Source organism: Phlebotomus papatasi, chromosome 2, assembly GCF_024763615.1.
Source record: "Phlebotomus papatasi isolate M1 chromosome 2, Ppap_2.1, whole genome shotgun sequence".
Lineage (NCBI taxonomy): Eukaryota > Metazoa > Arthropoda > Insecta > Diptera > Psychodidae > Phlebotomus > Phlebotomus papatasi.
The window spans coordinates 79,801,905-79,822,488 of record NC_077223.1 but is presented as its reverse complement, the minus strand read 5'-3'; the positions used below and the strand labels follow the sequence as shown (position 1 = coordinate 79,822,488).

Here is a 20,584-nt window from a genome sequence, read left to right as displayed (position 1 = left end):
TTTTGGACCCTTATAGCTCGGGTCAGGGGGGTCGGGGGACCTTAAGTTTGGTATTGATGGAAAGCTCTAAGGCCCAGCTATAACATACTAAAATTTGAGCCCGCTCGATGCCATAGGGGCGGAGCTATTGAGAAAACAAAAAAAGGGGGGTCTTCAAAATGGCGGAAGGAGGGGTGGGGGGTGGGGGGTCAATGCACCAAGTTGCAATTTTCACCCGATATATAACCTTTGCCGAAAACCGCAAGTCGATATCTTTTTTAGTTTAGGAGCTATTAAGCTCCAAAGAGCGGCCGGCCGGGAACGTAAAATAGCCACATATATATTCGTAATCAGGAAGTGCTGAAACACATTTTGGCCAAGTTTGAGGTCGATCGGACGACATGAAATTTTGTTAGGATTATAGTAGGTGAGATTGTTAAGAATCTCACCTAATATGAGAAAAATTTTAAAAAGATGTGTAAAAATTAATTTCTTTAGATTTTTTAAAGATTTCCAAATTAGACTGTTCATCAGATTAAATAAAATACTGATTTTTAAGTATGAGAAGTGCATGAAGTGCAAGAAGTGCTGGAAGTATTGCTATGCTTTCTAGAGTATTGCGAAGTTTTGGAAGTGCGAAGGCCTCTTCCATACAAATCGTGGAAGTGCTTGGAAGTGGTGTACACATTTTCACCCAAATATCTCCCCCTTGGTAAAATCTAAAATCAGAGTGGCATGTGTACTAAAATGTGCAATGACTGAATTAAAAGACCGGAAATTGTTTGATGTACAATAATCCAAATTCGTATTTCGTATCGCTTGCAATGATTGCAATCATTTGGAGCTGTAGCCCCAGACTTTGCGTCGTTTGCTCAATCTAGGAAGGACTCCTGTCTTGTGCACGACAATTTGAAATCTCAGGTCTAATCTGTCGTCAATTTCATTTAATTGTCCTGCATATTTTTAACCCTTTAAGGACGAGACACTTTTTACGAACTGAAAATCAATAATGAAAATTAAACTGGGAAACATAATCAATGATAAGTTTTACATCTAACCATAGAAAGTCCAACAGAGTCTGATTCGGTGTATTTTGTGCTTCTATGAACGATAGGGACAAAAATAGCGCAAAAATTTAAGTAATTTTTCTGACAATACCAATGAATAATAATTTTCGCTTTAATGAAAAATATTACGTATGAGTATTGTAGTTTTTATTTCCAAAAGGGTTTTGCTTAAAAAAAATTGGAAGAATAAAAAATAAATAAAATCAATTATGAATTTTAGAATTTAAAAATTCGCCATTTTTGAGCTTTAATATTTACTACATAGCAAATAGCTACAGATTTGCAAAAAATATTGTAGATTCCTTCAAACTTCTACTTTACAATTATGCACAAACATAAGAAAAAAATAACTTTATGTAGTCAGGAAAAATTATTTTCTTTATGGGACACCGGTGTTCCAATCGTCCTTAAAGGGTTAAAAGCACTATCCCAGCAAAACTTCGATCTGCAATTCTGCACTTTTGAAATTTTAACGTTTCTTGTCATTCAATCGGATACTTCGTGTGGCTTCGGGATAGTCGTGCGACTTCGTGAGCATCGCGAATTTCTTTCGTGTTTTCTAACCATTTCCTTCCCCTTCGTATTTTCTATTATGGCTGATTTAATAATATTGTATTATAACATTATAATAATATTGTAAAAAAGAGAGTATTCACATAAAATTGTTGAATAAAAATTGAATTTTAAATAAATTGAAATACATATTTTTATGTAGTTAAAATAATGTTTAGAAACGTTAGAAAGGGTAGAAGAAATGTAGAAATCATCTAAATACTCTAAAGAAATTCTGCCGATAATTTTAAAATTTTCTATAGAAATTCTGCAAAAAATTCTGCAGAATTTTCATAAAACGATCGGATCCACCTTAGAACAAAATTCTGCAGAAATTCTGCTGATTTTTCGGCAGTTAGTAATTCAAATCTGACGGATTTCTGCAGAATTCTGCAGAATTTGCCGGGTGGGATATTCCTCAAAAATCCTTCAGCATTTATCACACGTGAAACCACGATCCGTTGATTTTCAATTTATCGCGCAATTTGGTTTTGGGAACACTTTTCAAACACTTCAGTGAGATGGCGCTATTAACGTCATGGAGAAATTGGAAAATTGTAGGAAATATCAATGGACAATTCGCAAAATTCTCCCCATCCCAAGAAACACAAATTTTAGTTGTCAAAAAAAGTCATCACCTGAAGCTGCAAAAAACTTCCATTCCCTATTTTTATTCGCATTTTTGCGGCAAAACTGACAAAATTGCAGCACAGGATTCACCGTGAATCCCTTCCAGGAGCATCTGTAGCATAAATTGTCTGATAACAGCTTGTGCAATGCTATCGGAAGCGAAAAAAGGTTAGCTTCTCGAAGGTGAATTCCGGAAGTGAAGCAACTCTTCTTCTGCTCTCTCTCCATTTCTTCGCGGCTGCACGACAAAGGACAAGTGAAATGGGTTTCGATTTGACCCGCTTTCAGGGGGAAGTCGATGAGGAACTGATCTGTCCCATTTGTTCGGGTGTTCTCGAGGAGCCTCTTCAGGTAAAGTCATCTCTGCATTTTCCTGGGCTTTTGGGATTGATAATGATAACAAAAAAGCATAGGATAGATTCTGATGCACTATAGACTACTTCCAATGTAAATCCTTGTGCGTAAATCTTTGGGATTTGTTATGTCCTGAGATGCAAAATTGTCCTTGTTAATTTTAAGGCAGGAAGAGATGAAATGGAAGAGATTTATTGAATGTTTTGGTTTCTTCCAGGCTGGAGTCTGCGAACATGCCTTCTGCAGAGCCTGCATCACAGAGTGGCTTTCGAGACAGCCCACATGCCCCGTAGATCGGAATGCAATCACAACAGCCAATCTGCGTTCGGTTCCGCGTATCCTCAGGAATCTTCTCTCGAGGTAGGTCGCAGCACTTCCTTGTCATATTATCAAAACCCTCTCGAAATTGTGCAATTCTCAAGCAAAATCAGATATATCCCATCAATCCTGAGGCATAGGATATCATTGCAAAAATAAATTGATACATTTTCGAGGTCATTGAACTGTTGCAGAAAAGAACGTGCAATGATGAACGAATGAATGACTTTGATATCATTCAATTCATAAGAATTTTTATAAAAATTAAATACAATTATTTTTTTAATTGGTTTAATAGAAGGGGCTTGCTTTGGACTTAATACTCAAAAATCGTGGCGCTTTTTTTTTGTAAATTGAACAGAAATGTGCAATTTATGGGCCAGCTTGACCTACTTCTCTCTGAATTTCTTATATATCCGGTATTTGTCAATCAATCTCGTTTATCTTGGACGTCTTGGGCACAATTCACATGTAATTTTTTTTTTTGTATAACTTTTCAAAACATTTAAAGTTTATTAGAATACTGCTTCTGGCGCATAAGCTTTTTTCTATTGCCTCTAAATTGAAGAAAAATCCCTATGAAGCATATGCTGCATGTTAAAAACGTTCTTTTTGATATTTAGCATATTTACGCATAAGTCAGTCAGACAAAAAACAATATTTTGCGTTATGTAATAAGTATTTATCTCGACAAAAACAAAGAAATAAACTTCCATTTCACCCATATAAAAATTTAATTATTATTTTTGTCTGAAAATCAAAAATTTGTATTGTTTTTGGTGTTCCACATTTTTATCTACAATGTTTTACAATAAAACACATGCAAAAGTAATTTTATGCTTGGATTCTTATCCCACTTGTTGCTTGGGTACAAATATTCACGCAAATATTTATTATTTTTGTTAGTCATTTGTTTTTTTTTTTTTCGTTCAGAAAATAGATAAAATTATTTTTGTTTTGTTTCTGGGATTGCAATGATAATACCATCGATTTTATTAAACACTTTTGAACCAAAACCATTTCCAGACGCTTTAACTTTGACAGAAGATTCAACACATTTACTTCATATTTTTTCTAAAGAGAATTACATAAATTTGCTCCTTGACTCTTCTAGAATGTTACTGTTTAGTGAAAACTCTTTAGATAAATTTAAAAAAATTCTTAAATACAAGAAAAATACGCGAGTGTAAAATAGTTCTATTGGAAACAAATTAATCTAAATGGAGACAAGGGAAAGTATCTAATTGGAGACAAACAGTGTAAGTGAAACGATAAAGATGAGCACTTAATTTAACTAAAATTAGCCAGAAATATGACATAAATATTACACGAAACGAATAAACAACAGTCACCTTATTGTGTTTTTCATTGGAAAACATGGTCGATCGATGAAAAATTCAATGGTGAAAAGGTACACTTTTAATTTTTCTGAGAAATTAACAAATTAAAATTTGTGAATATCAATGGATTTTCGCTTTATTTGGAGCAAAATTAACTAAATAATGAAACTGATGTAAAGAAAATATATAAATATAGTAATTTAGTAGGGGAGACTGGGGCAAAAAGTCACTAAACGGATATTTTATTTTTTTACAAGCTACTCGAGCGCTTCAAAAATTTCTAATTAGCGCAGTTTTAAAGGAAATTTAACGCTCTACAACTTTGTGAAAGTAGTTTTCCTCTATTTTGTAAGGAAATACGTTTATCGAGTCGATTTCTAAAAGGTAATTTTGAGACCATTCTCAAAAATGCTGGGGCAAATAGTACCAGACATTGGGTATTATCATATTTTGATTCGCTTAATTACGGGCTTCCGTAAATTTGAAAAAATACCTAAAGGACATAGTATTTTAATAGAAAATTTATTCATCTACACCTTTGTAAAACACCGTTTTCTCTGCGAGAAAAGTGAGAAAACGAGAAAAGCGCTTTTCAAGTTATTTTAGAAAAAAAACACACAAAAGACTGCAAATCGTTTGACCAATGAAAACAACAAGCGGCGAGACATGGTAATAACGTTTCTTTTCGCCGTGAGACATCAGAAATTGCTTCGCTTTTTGTTACTTTTTGCTCTATGCCTTTTGTTACTTTTTACCCCAAGTGGCCATTTTTAATAAAAGGATTTCTGGAGAAAAGAACTTTTGTGAAATTCTAAAATAGATAGCGGATTCGTATTCAAAAAATCCAAATTATTTAGAAAATAATCACTAGTGCATCAATTTTGAAAAATAAGTAGGTAATAATTGTTATCTTCTGCAAGGAAAATATTCCAAAAATATGGCTAAAAATTTCGATATTTTTTATTTTCTAAATTTCTTGTTCGAATTCTAAGAAACTTACGACATTGGAGAAGGTCTATGGAGGCTATCTATAGAAAAAAAATTGAGCCGCTATCTTTTTTACCTTGGAAGATATTGAATTTTGATTTTTTTGATTTGTGACTTTTGCCCCAATCTCCCCTACTGTATTTATCATGAAAACAGTGACATTTCCACTTGAGTAGCGAAAATTTTCTATTTGGAGCAGGTTTTGAATTAGCTTAATTTACCTTAGCTAAATTATATCACGGTAATTCCGACTTCAAACCATCTGATTTAAACCAGTTTCCGAAGGTCTCAAATTTCCAAATAGTAATCAATTTTATTAATTTTTCAGAATTAACTCATATTAATAATTAAGTCATATTTTCCCAAAAAATCTTGACTGATAATAAATAAGATAAGTTAAGCCATATGGCTAAGCTTTAGGTCTGAAGCCCGTGTAAGGTTAAGTTTCATTCAAAAGAGGTAGAGGTATCCGTGAATTATTTTTTGCATGTTTTTTGGTGTATACCGATTTATTATTAACGATTAAATTCATTCACAATCCGGAAAATAATTCTGAACTAGAAAACTGGATAAGAAATGTGCATTTTAGAATATTCGTGTCATTAGTAACATGCTTACGCGCAAATAAAAAGGTATTTTTTTAAAAAATGATTCAATTACGATTTCTTGACCAATTTATTACCCATTGGAACTGACATAACCGGGTTCAAAATTTCAATACCTTTCGAAAAAAGTCCAAATTTAACCAAATTGGTTAAAAAAATAATCCTTTCAGAGTGAATGATCTTTGACCTTTGGTTATGAATTACCTGTTTAGAATTAATCTGTGTTAAGAAATTCTAAACACAGAAAATCTGTGTTTAGAATTAATCTGTGTGATACTTCCTAGAGAATATCCAAATCAGATACCTGAATGTAAAGACTGAGAATTAATATATTCGGAGAAACAGAATCTGTTTTCCTGATATCACTTCTTTATTCACGAGATAATTAACTAATCTTTCTTTTACACAACTTTTAACTCTTTCGCGTCTTTAGGGTAATGTCATGACTCGGGGAAAAAAGTTTTTTTTGGGTATTTACATTAATTGAAATCTATCTGTTCGTGCACGACATCATAATAGAAGGATGTAAGATTCTTGGCTCATTTTCTCAAGACTCCAGTTAGATTTCAATTAATGTAAATAGCCAAAAAGAAACTTTTTTCCCCGGGTCATATATGACCCTAAAGACGCGAAAGAGTTAAGAGCAAATTATAAAAAAATTCAAAAGATAATTAAGGTGGATTGTGGAAAGGGAGACACTTCAGAAAAATTTCAATTTCAAAGGCATTTTAAGGCCGAATAAATATTTTTTTTTTTCATTTTCTTCGAATCATGAGATTGTTTGTGAAGTATTCTAACAGAATCTTAACAGTTTTTAATAGATATTTCAACCAATTAATTGGAATATTCCATTAAATTAAAAAACAACACATTTTGAAAAGATGGACAAAATTTTGGAAAGCGGGACAAAAATTTTTGGAAAGTTGGACATAGTGATATTAATGACAAAATATTAGTACGAAATATGTGTACTGACATTACACTAAAATTTCTTTTTTTTTTAATACTCGAAATGAATTTTAGGTTATTGACTATAAATGAAAGTAATTCTATTTTTTGTCCCAGCAGAACATCACTATTGATGCATTCTGTGTAAAAATACATTTGTAAATTAAAATTTTCTAAACATTGTAGAAAAAATTAACAAAGGTTTAAAAAAAACTCAAGTTTTCAGGAGTAATTCTATTTTATTGGCCGCCACTGTATACTGCTCTCTCCGTGGAGTTCGAGCAGTAATATCAGAAACGACGGGGCAAAAGAAACTACATGTGAAATTGTATAATAATTTAGCTAAGATATAAACATATTTGATCGTTAAAATTCTTCAATTTATTTCTTTTATATTCAAAAAATCTAAAAAATAATTGCACGTAAAATGAATTCACGGTGAATTTGACGACGATTTAGGGCAGAATCACATTGATAGTAAAATGCTCACCGTATTTCGTTAAGTTACGCATTTTCATTGCAATTCTTACGCAAATTCTCGATTACCGTATTACCTTATCTCATACTCGGTGGCACTAGGTGAAAATAATATAAGAAAATTTAAGAAATAAAACGAATAATTTATCTTACAGTATTTTTTTGCTCACCGTTTATCAAATTTTCGTTTTATTTCTTCAATTTTCTTATATTATTTTCACCTAGTGCCACCGAGTATGAGATAAGGTAATACGGTAATCGAGAATTTGCGTAAGAATTGCAATGAAAATGCGTAAACTAAAGAAATACGGTGAGGCTACGACGAGCATTTCATTATCAATCTGATTCTCCCCTTAGTCCTTTAGTTAAAATTAATAATAATTAAGTTTTAAATAAAATCTCAAATAAGATAAAAATTATTTCTGATTAAGTTTCTGACAGCAGTAAAAGTAGCAAAATTATTTTCTTTATGGAACATTTCACTTTCTTTTTTAATCGCAAATTCAGAAAGTAATATATCACGTGTATTTTATGACCCAATTTTCTAACAATACTTTCAATGTCACAAATTACGCCAAATCATAAAATTATCAAAACACTCCCCCAAAGTGCTAATATTATTCGTCAATTGTAAAATTTAATAGTTCCAAAGGCTAGCTCCTATAGTTATAGCACTTATAGCTATGCAAATTAATTGAGTTGATTTTGTAATTATTTTTATTTTCTTATGCAACGACCAGTTAATTGCTGGCCATTATTTCACAATTAACTTGTTGCGCAATTGTTCGGTGAAATGCACATAAAAGTCCAATATATATCTTGCACATATATAGTTGGAATAAAGTGCAAGAAAAATGCATCAGTGGATATTATTGTATCCCTGTTTGCCATTTTGCAGGTTATGCATCGCCTGTGACAATGCCATGTACGGATGCACGCTGGTGCTGAAACTGGACAGCCTAGCACTGCATCTGGGTGAGTGTGAGTACAATCCCAAGAGGCCGTTGCCATGTGAAAAGGGTTGCGGTTTTGTGATTCCCAAGGATGAATACAAGGATCACAATTGCGTAAGAGAACTGAGATCCCTTATTCATACGCAACAGCAAAAATTGGGGGAACTCAAGGTGGAAATTGGGGATCAGAATCTCACGATAAATGAACTGAAGCGAGAGCTGCAGTTGTTTAAGGACTTTATGAGGGCGATGCGGGTGTCAAATCCAGTTGTACGTTCTATTGCTGATCAAATGGAACGTGACGAAGTGGTTAGATGGAGTAATAGTTTGGCCAGAGCCCGAGTCACTCGCTGGGGTGGAATGATCTCAACGCCCGATGAAGCACTACAGGTAAGTCTCTTTCTCTCCATCTCACTCTCTTGCTTTTCCGTTTTGTGGGTCTTATTTCCGCAGAATTGCGTGATTTTATTTTCCATTCGCAACGTGCATATTTTGTTGAGATTAGACAGAAAGACTTTGGATCTAATTTTTAAAAAGTAATTGGAATGAAAAGTCTGGGAACTTGGTTCATTGAGAAAAAACAAAACATTAAATAATTTAACTTTAATAATTTTATGGCAATTTCAAATTTTTACTTTGGAGTTGGATAATATTGTTAAAAATATTTATTATAAAAGGCACATGTTTAGATAATGAAGTATGAGAAAAAAACACTTGGCAAAGTACTTTAATTAATTGCAAAAATAATGTTTTTATATTTTGTGACTTAGGACAGAATCAAATTGACCGTCGAATCCTTGCCGTCAAAGCTTCCCTAATTTCTTTTCCATTAAATAAAATTCAGAGTGAAATATGGAATTCAGAACAAACCAATTTAGAGTCGAACTTCGATGATCTAGTAATAATTTTAAATTTACTATTATTACTAAGTTTTTTTTTCGAAATTTTGCGTTATCTGCAAGGGAATTCTGTAACAATATGATAATTGTTATATGACAAATTTTGGTAGTAAATTCAAAAGTAGGAGAACGTTAAAGGTCAGTAAACATCGAATAGGTATTGCAAGAATCTCTGTGAAGCTCTCAAATAATTGATATGAGTTGAAATTTTAAAAAGGTTTTCCCAATTTATCACTTAAAAAAATAAATTTGTCATATGACAATGTCATGTGATTACATAATTCCAAATTTTGCCTTGCGCATCTTATCACGATTTATCGAAAAATCATAAATATAAAATTTGCAAATGATAAAAATATTACAAAGAAAATCAAAAAGTGTGACATAATATTATAAAGTAAATATGACACTGTCTTTAACTCTTTCGTCTCTTTTGGGACTCTGAGTACCCAAAGAAGCATATGAATATTCTGTGAAAAACAATGGTTTTCAATTATTTAGAACTGATAAAAATCCGATTCTTGTGGATGATTACAAACTATAAAGATGTCCAAAAATGTAAGATACTTTTTGTAGGACCTCAATCAATTCCTGAGCTAAGATATTTTTGATTAAAAAATTATGAAATTCGCTTGCAGCATATGCTGCGGTCCGGAAAGAGTTAAAGTATTTTTAGGTGTGATTCCTTCTAATCACACCTATCGTAATCCTCGGATTTTCTAGAAGTGCTCAGATCGAGCTGGAATTCGCAGGGTATATGTTTTGAACATCCCTGATGCCGAAAATCATAAGCCGACAATTTCGGGTTCTGCTGGCCGTCCGTAGTACACAATATCTCTGTTTTGGAAATAGATATAGGGTAAAGTTTATAATTTGGAATTAGTGTTACAAGTTGGACAATTCGCCGGTACAAGTTGGACATGGCTTTTTTCTTGATAAATACAGTACAAAACTTGTTTCTAAGCACAGGAACCAAATTATAAAGCTAAAGCATTAAAGATATACATATAAAAATGAAGTTACTAAATTTATCAAGACAAAAAGCCCTGTCCAAATTGTACCATTGTCCAACTTGTACCACTGTCCAACTTGTACCACTTTACCCTATTAATTTTTTTTTTATATATCTACTCGCGCGTACGATTTCTGTGCTATTAGTTTTTTGAAAAACCGGTTGAAAATCACGTTTTGTAGTTTATCTCGAAATCTAAGTATGCAATTTTGAAAATTTTACGTTTATGTTGTAGCCCAGAAAATTTAGACCAATTAAAAAAAGACCAAGATCAAAATTTCAAGCTGTCAAATATTTTCAAGGTCAAGATTTCATATTCTGACGCCTAGCATTTATGAAATTTAAAATGTCTTAGCTAAGAACCAAGATTTTCCACACTTAACGAAACGTCACTTCTGACAAATATCTTGATTTCTCTGTTGAATTTGTTGAAATTTCGCCATATAAATTAGAAAAATTAATTATAGGTTGTATTAAATAGTATATGACAGGGCATAATCGGGAATAAAAGAAGTTCAAACAAAACTTGTAACGTGTGATAAACCCTGAAATGCTTATGCAAGATGTGATTATTTTGCAGGTATTCTCAGAGTGTTGTACTTCGTAACGTACATCTAGAAATATGTATCATTACGATTAAATTACAAGATCAAACATAGCATTTTTCATAGTAATTCTCTTTTTGTATCATCTCTTATAGAAATATTCCTCATCAAAAATAATTTCCGCATAAAACTCTTCAAATTCCTTAGTATCTTGAAAATTCCAAGCACCTCCGAGAGGTTCTTGAAATTATTTCAATAAAACAATAAATTGAACGTCTTGAAATCGGTGGCAGCCATAATCCCGAAAGCCAAAATCCCGAAAGCCAAAATCCCGAACGCCAAAATCCCGAAAAGGCCAAAATCCCGAAAGCCAAAATCCTGAAAGCCAAAATCCCGAATTTTTAAAATCCTGAAAGGGATGAAATTATATGGAGGAAAATGTTTAAAATAATTTTCCAAGACACAGAAGACTTCCCTTTGCCTGCAGCAAGCGCGAGTGAAATCGCGGGAGTAGCTATGACACTTTTAAGAATTCGGGATTTTGGCTTTCGCGATTTTGGCTTTCGGGATTTTGACCGGGACCCCTTGAAATATTGGTTCTAAAATTGCAAATCTTGATATCCACACGGTTTGTGTCTTGGATTTCAAGATTTCAAGACATTTGGCAGATTTGACATCTTGATCTTGATTTTTTGATTTCAGAATACCAAAATCTTGAAATTTTCTTGATCTTGATCTTGGTCTCAGAATTGAGGCCCATATTTATCCTAAGTCAAAAAAAAATCGGGAAAGGTATTCTCTTTGTTTTATGAAAGAACAATATTAAAAAAAAAAGTTCTCAGTAGTTGGATAAGAAATACTCACGAAAAGTATGCCTCAGTTTCGAGTTTTTCACTGATCCTGGAAATTTATTTTGACCATTATGACACTCACTAGTATACTGCACTTCGTGATTAAACACTACTCATTCTAGTTCTTAGATGAAAAGTTCATTCTGGCCTTAGAACACTATTCACAAAATTTATTTGAACTCTCAAGAACAATAAAAAAAACATATGAATGGGGAAAACTCGATTTCAATACAATTTTATAGGTCACTTTAGATTCTCCTTAAAAGAATTATCTACGTGTCCTCTCCGTTAGTTATCTTTATTACATTAATCGTACACAAGCTAAATGATTTTGAATAATTTATTTCTGACTTATTGATATTCTATTGCTGCCGGGAAAGGATTTTTAGTTAGTTTAAGGGCAGAATCACATTGACAGTAAAATGCTCGCCGTAGCCTTACCTTATTTCGTTAATTTAGGCATTTTCATTGTAATTGTTACGCAAATTTTCCATTACCGTATTACCTTATCTCATACTCGGTGGCACTAATATAATATAAGAAAATTGAAGAAATAAAACGGAAATTCGATAAACGGTGAGCAAAATAAACTGTCTTACAGTTTTTTTTTGCTCACCGTTTATCGAATTTTCGTTTTATTTCTTCAATTTTCTTATTATTATTTTCACATAGTGCCACCGAGTATGACATAAGGTAATACGGTAATAGAGGAATTTGCGTAAAAATTGCAATGAAAATGCGTAAATTAACGAAATACGGTGAGACTATGACGAGCATTTTATTGTCAATGTGATTCTGCCCTAAGTCCTTGAATGACATGGGATAAATAGCCCAACAAAAGAAGAAACACATTTTTTTTTTGTTTTTTCTTGATAATTTCATGGAAATTTTTTGCAAATTTTGTGCGGAAAGTCAGACATCACGTCGATTTTGATGATATTTTCCTTGATTCTCTTTCTTGATTTCAATTCTGTGTGAAGAATTCTTTTCTTAGATAGCAACACTGAATGTATTGCTATTGAAACGCTTTTTTACTGCTCGAACTCAACGGAGAGAGCAGTATTATAATCCCTCGGTTATTTCACCACCCAAAATTTCCACATTCCACCCCCCGGAGACCACTTTTGTCATCAAATCTTCACGTTTCAGACGATTTCTGAAAAATGTCGTTATGCTGTTTGTCCGTCTGTCTGTCCGGCTGTTGCCAGCTCTAGAGGCCAAACGGTTAGAGATAGCGACTTGGGACCTTCGGGGACCCCCCCCATAAGTCGACGCAAGTATCGTTAACATGCCCCTCTTTTCCCCCATCCCTCCCCTTTCCCTCCAAAACTATGTTTTTTGTATTGCTCTAAAACGCGTCGCGCGATTTTTTTCATTTTTGGATATGTTTTATGGCGTCTACACACTAGTAGAAAAAATTAAAAAAAAATGCCTTTTTTAAAAAATTCTGACGTTTCTGCCTACAAGGATAGGGGAAATTTTCTTTAAAGAGGCATTTAAAAAAAATTCTACTAATGTGTAGACGTCATTAGAGATGACCCAGGCGGATATTTCGTCCTTAGACGAAAATACCGTTGAATAATTCCTTATAACGGTTTTTCAAGGTCAAAGGTTACAAAGGCTCTAGAGAACGCTTTTATTAAGCAAATGGGGTCATGTTTGGGCTTGTTGGAAAGGTCTTGGAATTTCCCATAAAACTGAACCAGTTCCAATCGGTTTTGAACCGGTAATGAACCGGTTCATAACCGATAACTATTTTTTTATACGGAATTCAATTAAATTACTCTTGAGGTGTGTTTTGGAAAATATTTTGAGTGATTTATAAGTCGGTTCAAATCGGTTGTGAACCGGTTATTTACCGACAAGTAATTTTTGTTCGTATACAATTTTTATTACACTTAATACTATTTTGTGGAATCTATTGAGTGATTTATGAATCGGTTCAAATCGGTTGAGTACCGGTAAACAGTAAATGATGCGAAAGTACTTTTGAGGTATAACATCTAAGTTACGAGTTCCAGCATTTCGCAAAGCCTGGGACGCTTTGCCACCCCTTTTAATCTTAAATTATTTAGTTAGACATTTCTATTTTAGCTTCGTTTTTGTGAAGTTTTTTTTTACGTTGTGGTTATAAGATTTAAAGAAATTTAATAACATTTAAAAGAAAAAAATTATCAGGCAATCCTAATGACTTTTTAAAGCCGTTTAAAAGGTTCAAACAAAAAGATTAAAGATTTATTTCTTGGAATTAGGGGATACAAGTATTTTTGTAAGTTCAGATTCAGCCAGAAAGGCAGTGTTATTCATGAAAACAAAATAAAAATAAACTCTATTTTAGATGATGTTTATACGAAATATTTTGTAACTTTTTTTGTTCACTCATTGTTAACGTAAAGTTCATTGTAGCAGTAAATGGAGGATATAATCACAGCTAATAAACCACCAAACATTAAACTACTTTAATTCAGAGCTTTGTTATTTATAGAAGCAAAATTATTGCTCTTTCTTGTGCCTTGTTATTTTGAGATTAAAGTTTTTTTTGTGTTAAGTTAGTACTGATGAAGTAAATAATCTTGGCAGATGCTTTAACATTTTATGCACGAATCTGTTTAATTTCCTGATAAATCTAAAGAGGCTGACATATAAATGACTATTGAATGTCTAAGAAGGTTTATTAATTATGCCCTGTGTGACTTTCTCTGTAATACCTTTTTTGCAGCTAATGATAAAGAGGGCCTTGTCAGAGTCCGGATGTCCTCCGCACATAATCGATGATCTCATGGAGAATTGCCATGAAAGGCGATGGCCAAGGGGTTTGAGCTCCCTCGAGACACGACAAAACAATCGTAGAATCTATGACAATTATGTCTGTCGAAGAATTCCAGGTATGTTCACATTTTGTTATCTAACCTTCTTCTCCCTCTCTTTCTCGCTCTTGATGTGAGTGGGAGAAAGAGAGAGAAGGAGACAGAGTAACTTTTCCCACCCACATTGATTTTTTTATTTGCCAGGCTGTTTTTCTTTTCTTTTTTTTATTTATTTCACTCGACACAATTCACGATTGTGTACAATTGTGTAGAGAAGAGAAGTTATATTCAATACGAAAATTTATCAATGGGGAGAAATTTTGCTTTACAACAAACGCCAATTGACACAGAAAATACGATAAGGGACGCTCTTGGAGAGAACGCAATTAAGTTTTTTTTCTGTTTGACCGTGATTCTTTATTAATCACAGCTATTGTGATGAAGTAATGTTGTCAATCTCATCCGATTGATATCATATTCAGAGGATAGGGCATCCCTAATTCTAAACAAAGAGCAAATGTTGGATCTACCAGCATGATCCTGATTGAAGAAAAAAAAAAAACGATTACCATGAAGTGGATTTGGAAATACGGTTCCGTTCCGAAGCAAAAAGGCATGAAATATCGGTTTTGGACTCAATTTTTTGTTGTTGATATTCTAAGGCAATTTAGTTAAATTGTTATTATGAAAAAGGTAAAACTAAACTCTGAATAAATAAAGGGACAGATAATCCTAACCGGCTTATGTAGGTGAGATTCTTAACGCGAGCTAACTCGGAATGCATGCAAATTCAATTTACAGTCGAGTTCCTCAAATTTGAACGACAGTTGAGTTCAAAATGTAAAATTTGAGGTTATGTGAAGAAAGTTTTGCGTGGAGTGCCATTTTTCTCTGGTATTTCCTCAATATTATCATTTTATATTAACATCCGCAACAAATTCCATTTATTTCACAATAAATTACATTGATATATTCTCTAAAGTTGTTTATTTTAATTTACGGAAAGTGCATTTCACATGAATTCCGTTACGTTTTTGAAAATATCGTTCAAATTTGAGGAGTGAGAAAAATGTCATCTATACCCCCCAAATGTTCAAATTTGAGGAACTCTACTGTAGAGCTGAAGTTGAGGGACGCCATTCAGTTATATTAAATCAAATTCGTGAAATTATGCAAATTTTGTATTTAAACCAAAATATCAAGGATTTGGATGAACTGACAGAAAAGTGTTATATGGGTGAAATGTAGACCAGAATGTTCTCTATTTTTGCCGAAGAATTTGATCTCATCGATTACTCAGAGGCCGAGATAATCGAAGTTGTTTGTTTATGAACTCGTTTTTTCGACCAGAGCGTCCCTAGTGTGCATTTGATGAACTTCAACTATATGAAAGAATTGTTGTATTTTGTGAGACTTTCCATTTAAAACCCTATTTTAAGTGTCTTGGTCGAGTAGAAGCAGTCAAATTGGTATCTGAGTGCTTTCAAAGCGTTATTATGGGAAAAGTCAATTTTTTTCACACTTACCTAGCGTTTGGAGAGATAGTGTAGTCTGAACGGAAAATGATGTAAGGACGAAATGTAGACACAAATGTCCTCTACAATTATGTCGAAATAATCATCAAAATCGGTTCAGCGACAGTCGAGATAATTGAAATTATATTATGATACTGTAATTGGTCTTTCGACTGTGGCGCCCCTGGTGTTGGTCCCACGAAGTTCAAATGTTCTAGAAAGTTGTAGAATTTTCGTATGAAACCTCACTCATCAAAATCGGTCAAACAGAACCGGAGATAGGGTAAGTGTGCCAAATTTCGGCATAGTTGCATGTAAGCACCGAAGTCCTAAGTTTGAAATGCAATATTTTTAATTCATATTGATATTTTTGTTACTTCCTTTTCGGGAAGGTTGTATGGAACCTTGAAAACTAGTTTATCATCTTTATTTTCTTTAAATCACTTCCTAAAATATTGAAAAATTAATAATAATGTGGACATTGCTTTGGGTAGTATTCCGGCCACTTTGAGTGAAATACCGATCACCTTTTTTCTGACCACCTTTTGCGACGGAACGGATAGAAAATTTTGAAACGTCAAGCGGAACGAGTTTAATATTTAGTTTAATACGTTTATATGACCCACAAGCCCTGAGATCTTCCGTGTAATTTGTCCTCAAGACCTGAAGAGTAGCATCTCAAATTTACGCGCAGATTCTCGTAGCAATTTGCCCTTCCTGAACTCTTTCAATGCCTTTTCCACATCATCTTTTTCATAGAAGCGGTAGTTTTTTTTCTCTGGTTTCTTCAAAAGATGTTGCCGGAATAGGCAACACTACCTCACCGGAGAGACACTCACAAAGTGTATACCTTTTTACGCGAAATACGGGATCTAGCTGGGAAATTTTACCCTAAATTTAAAGATTGATTCACTATTAACATAAACAGAAACAATCTATAATGAAAACTTATCAATTTTCATGAAAAACACCGAAGGAAAACCTTTTGCACTTCACTACAAATCAGAAGACTGCTAGAAACACAATCGAATTTACAACGCAATTTAAATTCAAATTATACGTAAAATTTAACGGTATTTGTGCTAATACATCCTAAAATGAATAAATATTTAAAAGCAAAGTGAATTCATTGACTATTCGAAGATAACATACATAATTTTAATTAACTTATTTCCATGGCCGAAATTACACTCAAAGTGGCCGAAATTAGAAGCTGGCCGAAATTTGGCACATTTACCCTATTATTTTTTGAATTACGTGACAGCACAGCAAACCCACGCCACTTTTTGGAAACTTCATAACTTAGACTACAACACTCTAAAATTTGATTAACTTGCACAATGGTGTTTTTGAGAAAATGAGTTTGAATTTTGATGGATTTTGACGCTATCACAGCGCCACCTGTGGTGACTTTTTGAACTTGCATCTGAAAGTGCTCATCGAGACGAAACCAAAAACCCAAAATTTAGCTCAAAATGTTAATTAGAACCGGGGATAGAGGTCGGTCAATATTCGAACTTTGACCCCTTATAGCTCGGGTCAGGGGTTATCGATCAACTTAAGTATTTTTTTTTGTTTGATAGGTATAATATGCGGCTACAACATACTAAAATTTCAGCTCGATGCACAAAGAATTTTTGAGTTATTTAACTTAGAAAATTGAAAAATTTTGTTTTTAATAATAGCGCCCCTAGCGGTAGTTTTATGAACTTGTGATGTTAGAAGGGGAAGTGGCACTTCACGAGATCTTTCCAAAACGCCTTCACTTTTTAAATTCTGGCAATTAGAACCAGATTTATGGCCATTTTAAGATTTTTTTTTTTAAAGAATTTTATAACCTTTGCTGAAAACCGCAAGTCGATACCTTTCTTAGTTTGGGAGCTATTAACTCTTTCGCGTCCCACTTTTATTCAGCAGATGAATTCATGTAAAATTGAGTTTTTCATAATGTTTTATGAGCAAATATAATAGTTCAGAGAGGAAAAAAATTTTCCATTGCGTGAAAACTCAGAAAAACCCCGGGTCATATATGACCCTATTGTCCTCAAGGGAAGCATCATTTTCAAAATCTATATCACGGGCTTTTTAAGAGTTTTTCTTGCTTGGCCACTAATTTGGCCAAAACCATGACAAACTGGATTGTCTTGATGAACACTGTACTCCTGGTGTTCAAGGAATCTTCCTGTTAGTCCCTTGAACAGTCTTTGTCACAATATTTTAAGTGGTATTTGGCAAAAATAAACTTATCTACATTTTTATTCAGACACAATACAATTGCACAATATGATACGCTTGCAGAATACTCTAAAATATTGCAAAATATGTTATAATTCATCAGATTATAAGATGAAATGTCCAGGAGCAAGATATTTTCCTCCTGGATTTCACTAAGAAAAACAATGTCTCAACGGTCCCAACTACATTGTTGGCACGAAAACACTTTCATAAACTTTTCCCTTGCCGACAATAGGGTCATATATGACCCGGAAAATTCTACGAACTTTTCTGGAAAATTGAGAGTAGTTTATTATATCAAAATATGCACTATACAATCTTTGGATATTCTATTTTGTGTTTCTAAAGAACTTTTTGCTGAAAAAAATAAATGAATATAAAAAATTTTGAAAAAGAAAAGTCATTTCACAAAGTTCGAAATTAGTGATTTTTGATCTGAAATATTTTCTTTTCCTGAATATTTGGAGTCTTGAGAAAATTAGCCAAGAATCTTACATCCTTCTATTATGATGTTGCGCACAAACCGATAGATTTCAATTAATGTAAAGTCAAAAAAAAAACTTTTTCCCCGGGTCATATATGACCCTAATGACGTGAAAGAGTTAATGCTGTCCTGCTTCCGAATTTACAAGGCATATGACATTGCTCTAGCATTACAGAATTCTTCGACAGAATTACTTTTAGCCAGGCTTTAACTCTTTCGCGTCCATAGGGTCATATATGACCCGGGGAAAAAAGTTTCTTTTTGGCTATTTACATTAATTGAAATCTAACTGGAGTCTTGAGAAAATGAGCCAAGAATCTTACATCCTTCTATTATGATGTCGTGCACGAACACATAGATTTCAATTAATGTAAATACCCAAAAACAATTTTTTTCCCCGAGTCATGACATTACCCTATGGACGCGAAAGAGTTAACAGGACAGTTCTAGTAACATTAAAAAAAATAAAAATACCTATTTGAATTTCGTTCATATACAACAAAATCGAATTAATGGTCCCTGCGCACGCATGGACGAGAATTAATGCGGAGTGCAACGATAAAAAATGATTATTGAGCAGACTTCTATTTGAGATAAATTTTTACTGTTTCTCGGACCAACCGATCATTCGGATTAAAGCGTCTTATAGGCCTGAAACATAAGTAATTTCCTATGAAAATAACAAGAAATTGAATTAGAGTTATGCATATAAATGAATGCATGTAAATGTAAAATAAATTTTGAATTATTTATATTACAAATTATCTATGAGATTTACCCACAAACCGAATATCAAATGAAAAAATCACAATTTCCATAAGCTTATACAAAGCTTATCTATAGTTTTTTTATGTTGGTCTCTTTTTTTCGGACAGGAAAGCAAGCAGTTCTTGTTTTAAGTTGTGATAACGCACACATGGCCGAAGACGTGATGGTGGAGCCCGGACTTGTGATGATTTTCGCACATGGTATTGAGTGAAAGAAAAAAATAATAATAATATACTAAACAAAAAGCAGCGGACACCGAGGAGGAGTGGTCTGTGTTGAGTGACAAAAAGACATGAAATACTATTTGACCCACAAAAAAAACAGCTTCTACAAATTATTTTGTTTTTTTCTGTGTGGTCTTCTCACTTCTTTTAATTGTGTTTTTTTTTAAAGAAAAGTAGAATTCCGCAGAAGAAAATATCAGAAAGAAATGCCATCTCCATTTTTTTTGTGTAAAATCCATTGAAATGCATTCCTTTATTTTTCTTTCATAATTATATAATATATAATAATAGTATTTCTTCACATTTAATCTATAGGCTTATTTTTTAATTACGCTAATTTTTCAGTTTTTTTTATTTCCATTTTTTTCATTTTTTGTATGTCAATATAATTTTTCTTTTCTCATTTTTTTTTGTTTTTTTTTCAATACAATAGTTTAAAAACGTATAACAGAAGAAAAAAAGGAGGAGAAAACTTTGATTTTCAAAAAGGTCAATTGTAAAAAATGATTTTTATTATTATTTTTTTAATTTAGGACGATAATTTTTTTTTTACTTTATAAGAGGGAATATAGAATAAGTAATATAAATCAAAAAAATGCAACAAGAATTATGTTTTGTGATTTTAACGTTTAAGTTCTTCACTTTCATTTTTTTTTTAATTATTTTTGCTAATAAATTTAATAATGAATAATTTCTTCATCTTTCTCTTCCCTTCATTTTTTTTCTTTTAATATTAAAATGTAATAACTAGAGATAATAGTGGTATTATTTTTTTGTCCTTTCTCATTTTAAAAGGGTATTATAGAAGCTAAGAAGAATAATAATAACGCAATTGAATTAATTTGATAAAAATTGTAGTTTTGAGGCTTTAGTTTAAAAAACAAAAAAAAAGAAACGTTAACGTGTTTTTTTTCTTCATTTTTTAATAATTGGGCATTGCTACACTTTACCGTAATTTATTTTATTTAGTTGCCTATTTTGCAGGATGGTAGAAAGAAGGTGAGTTAACTCTGTCTATCAATTCTTTTAGGCCAT

General features: G+C 32.7%; 1 protein-coding gene across 1 annotated transcript; it reads left to right on the top strand.

Moving 5' to 3' along the window:
- The first annotated feature begins 2,189 nt into the window (after nucleotides 1-2,189).
- On the top strand, nucleotides 2,190-20,240 carry LOC129804600 (E3 ubiquitin-protein ligase NRDP1). The gene is made up of 5 exons (XM_055852090.1): nucleotides 2,190-2,579; nucleotides 2,800-2,942; nucleotides 8,156-8,600; nucleotides 14,237-14,402; nucleotides 19,433-20,240. The coding sequence occupies exons 1-5, from the start codon at nucleotides 2,490-2,492 to the stop codon at nucleotides 19,534-19,536; spliced, it is 948 nt and encodes a 315-aa protein (XP_055708065.1). The 5' UTR covers nucleotides 2,190-2,489; the 3' UTR covers nucleotides 19,537-20,240.
- Nucleotides 20,241-20,584: the final 344 nt, after the last annotated feature.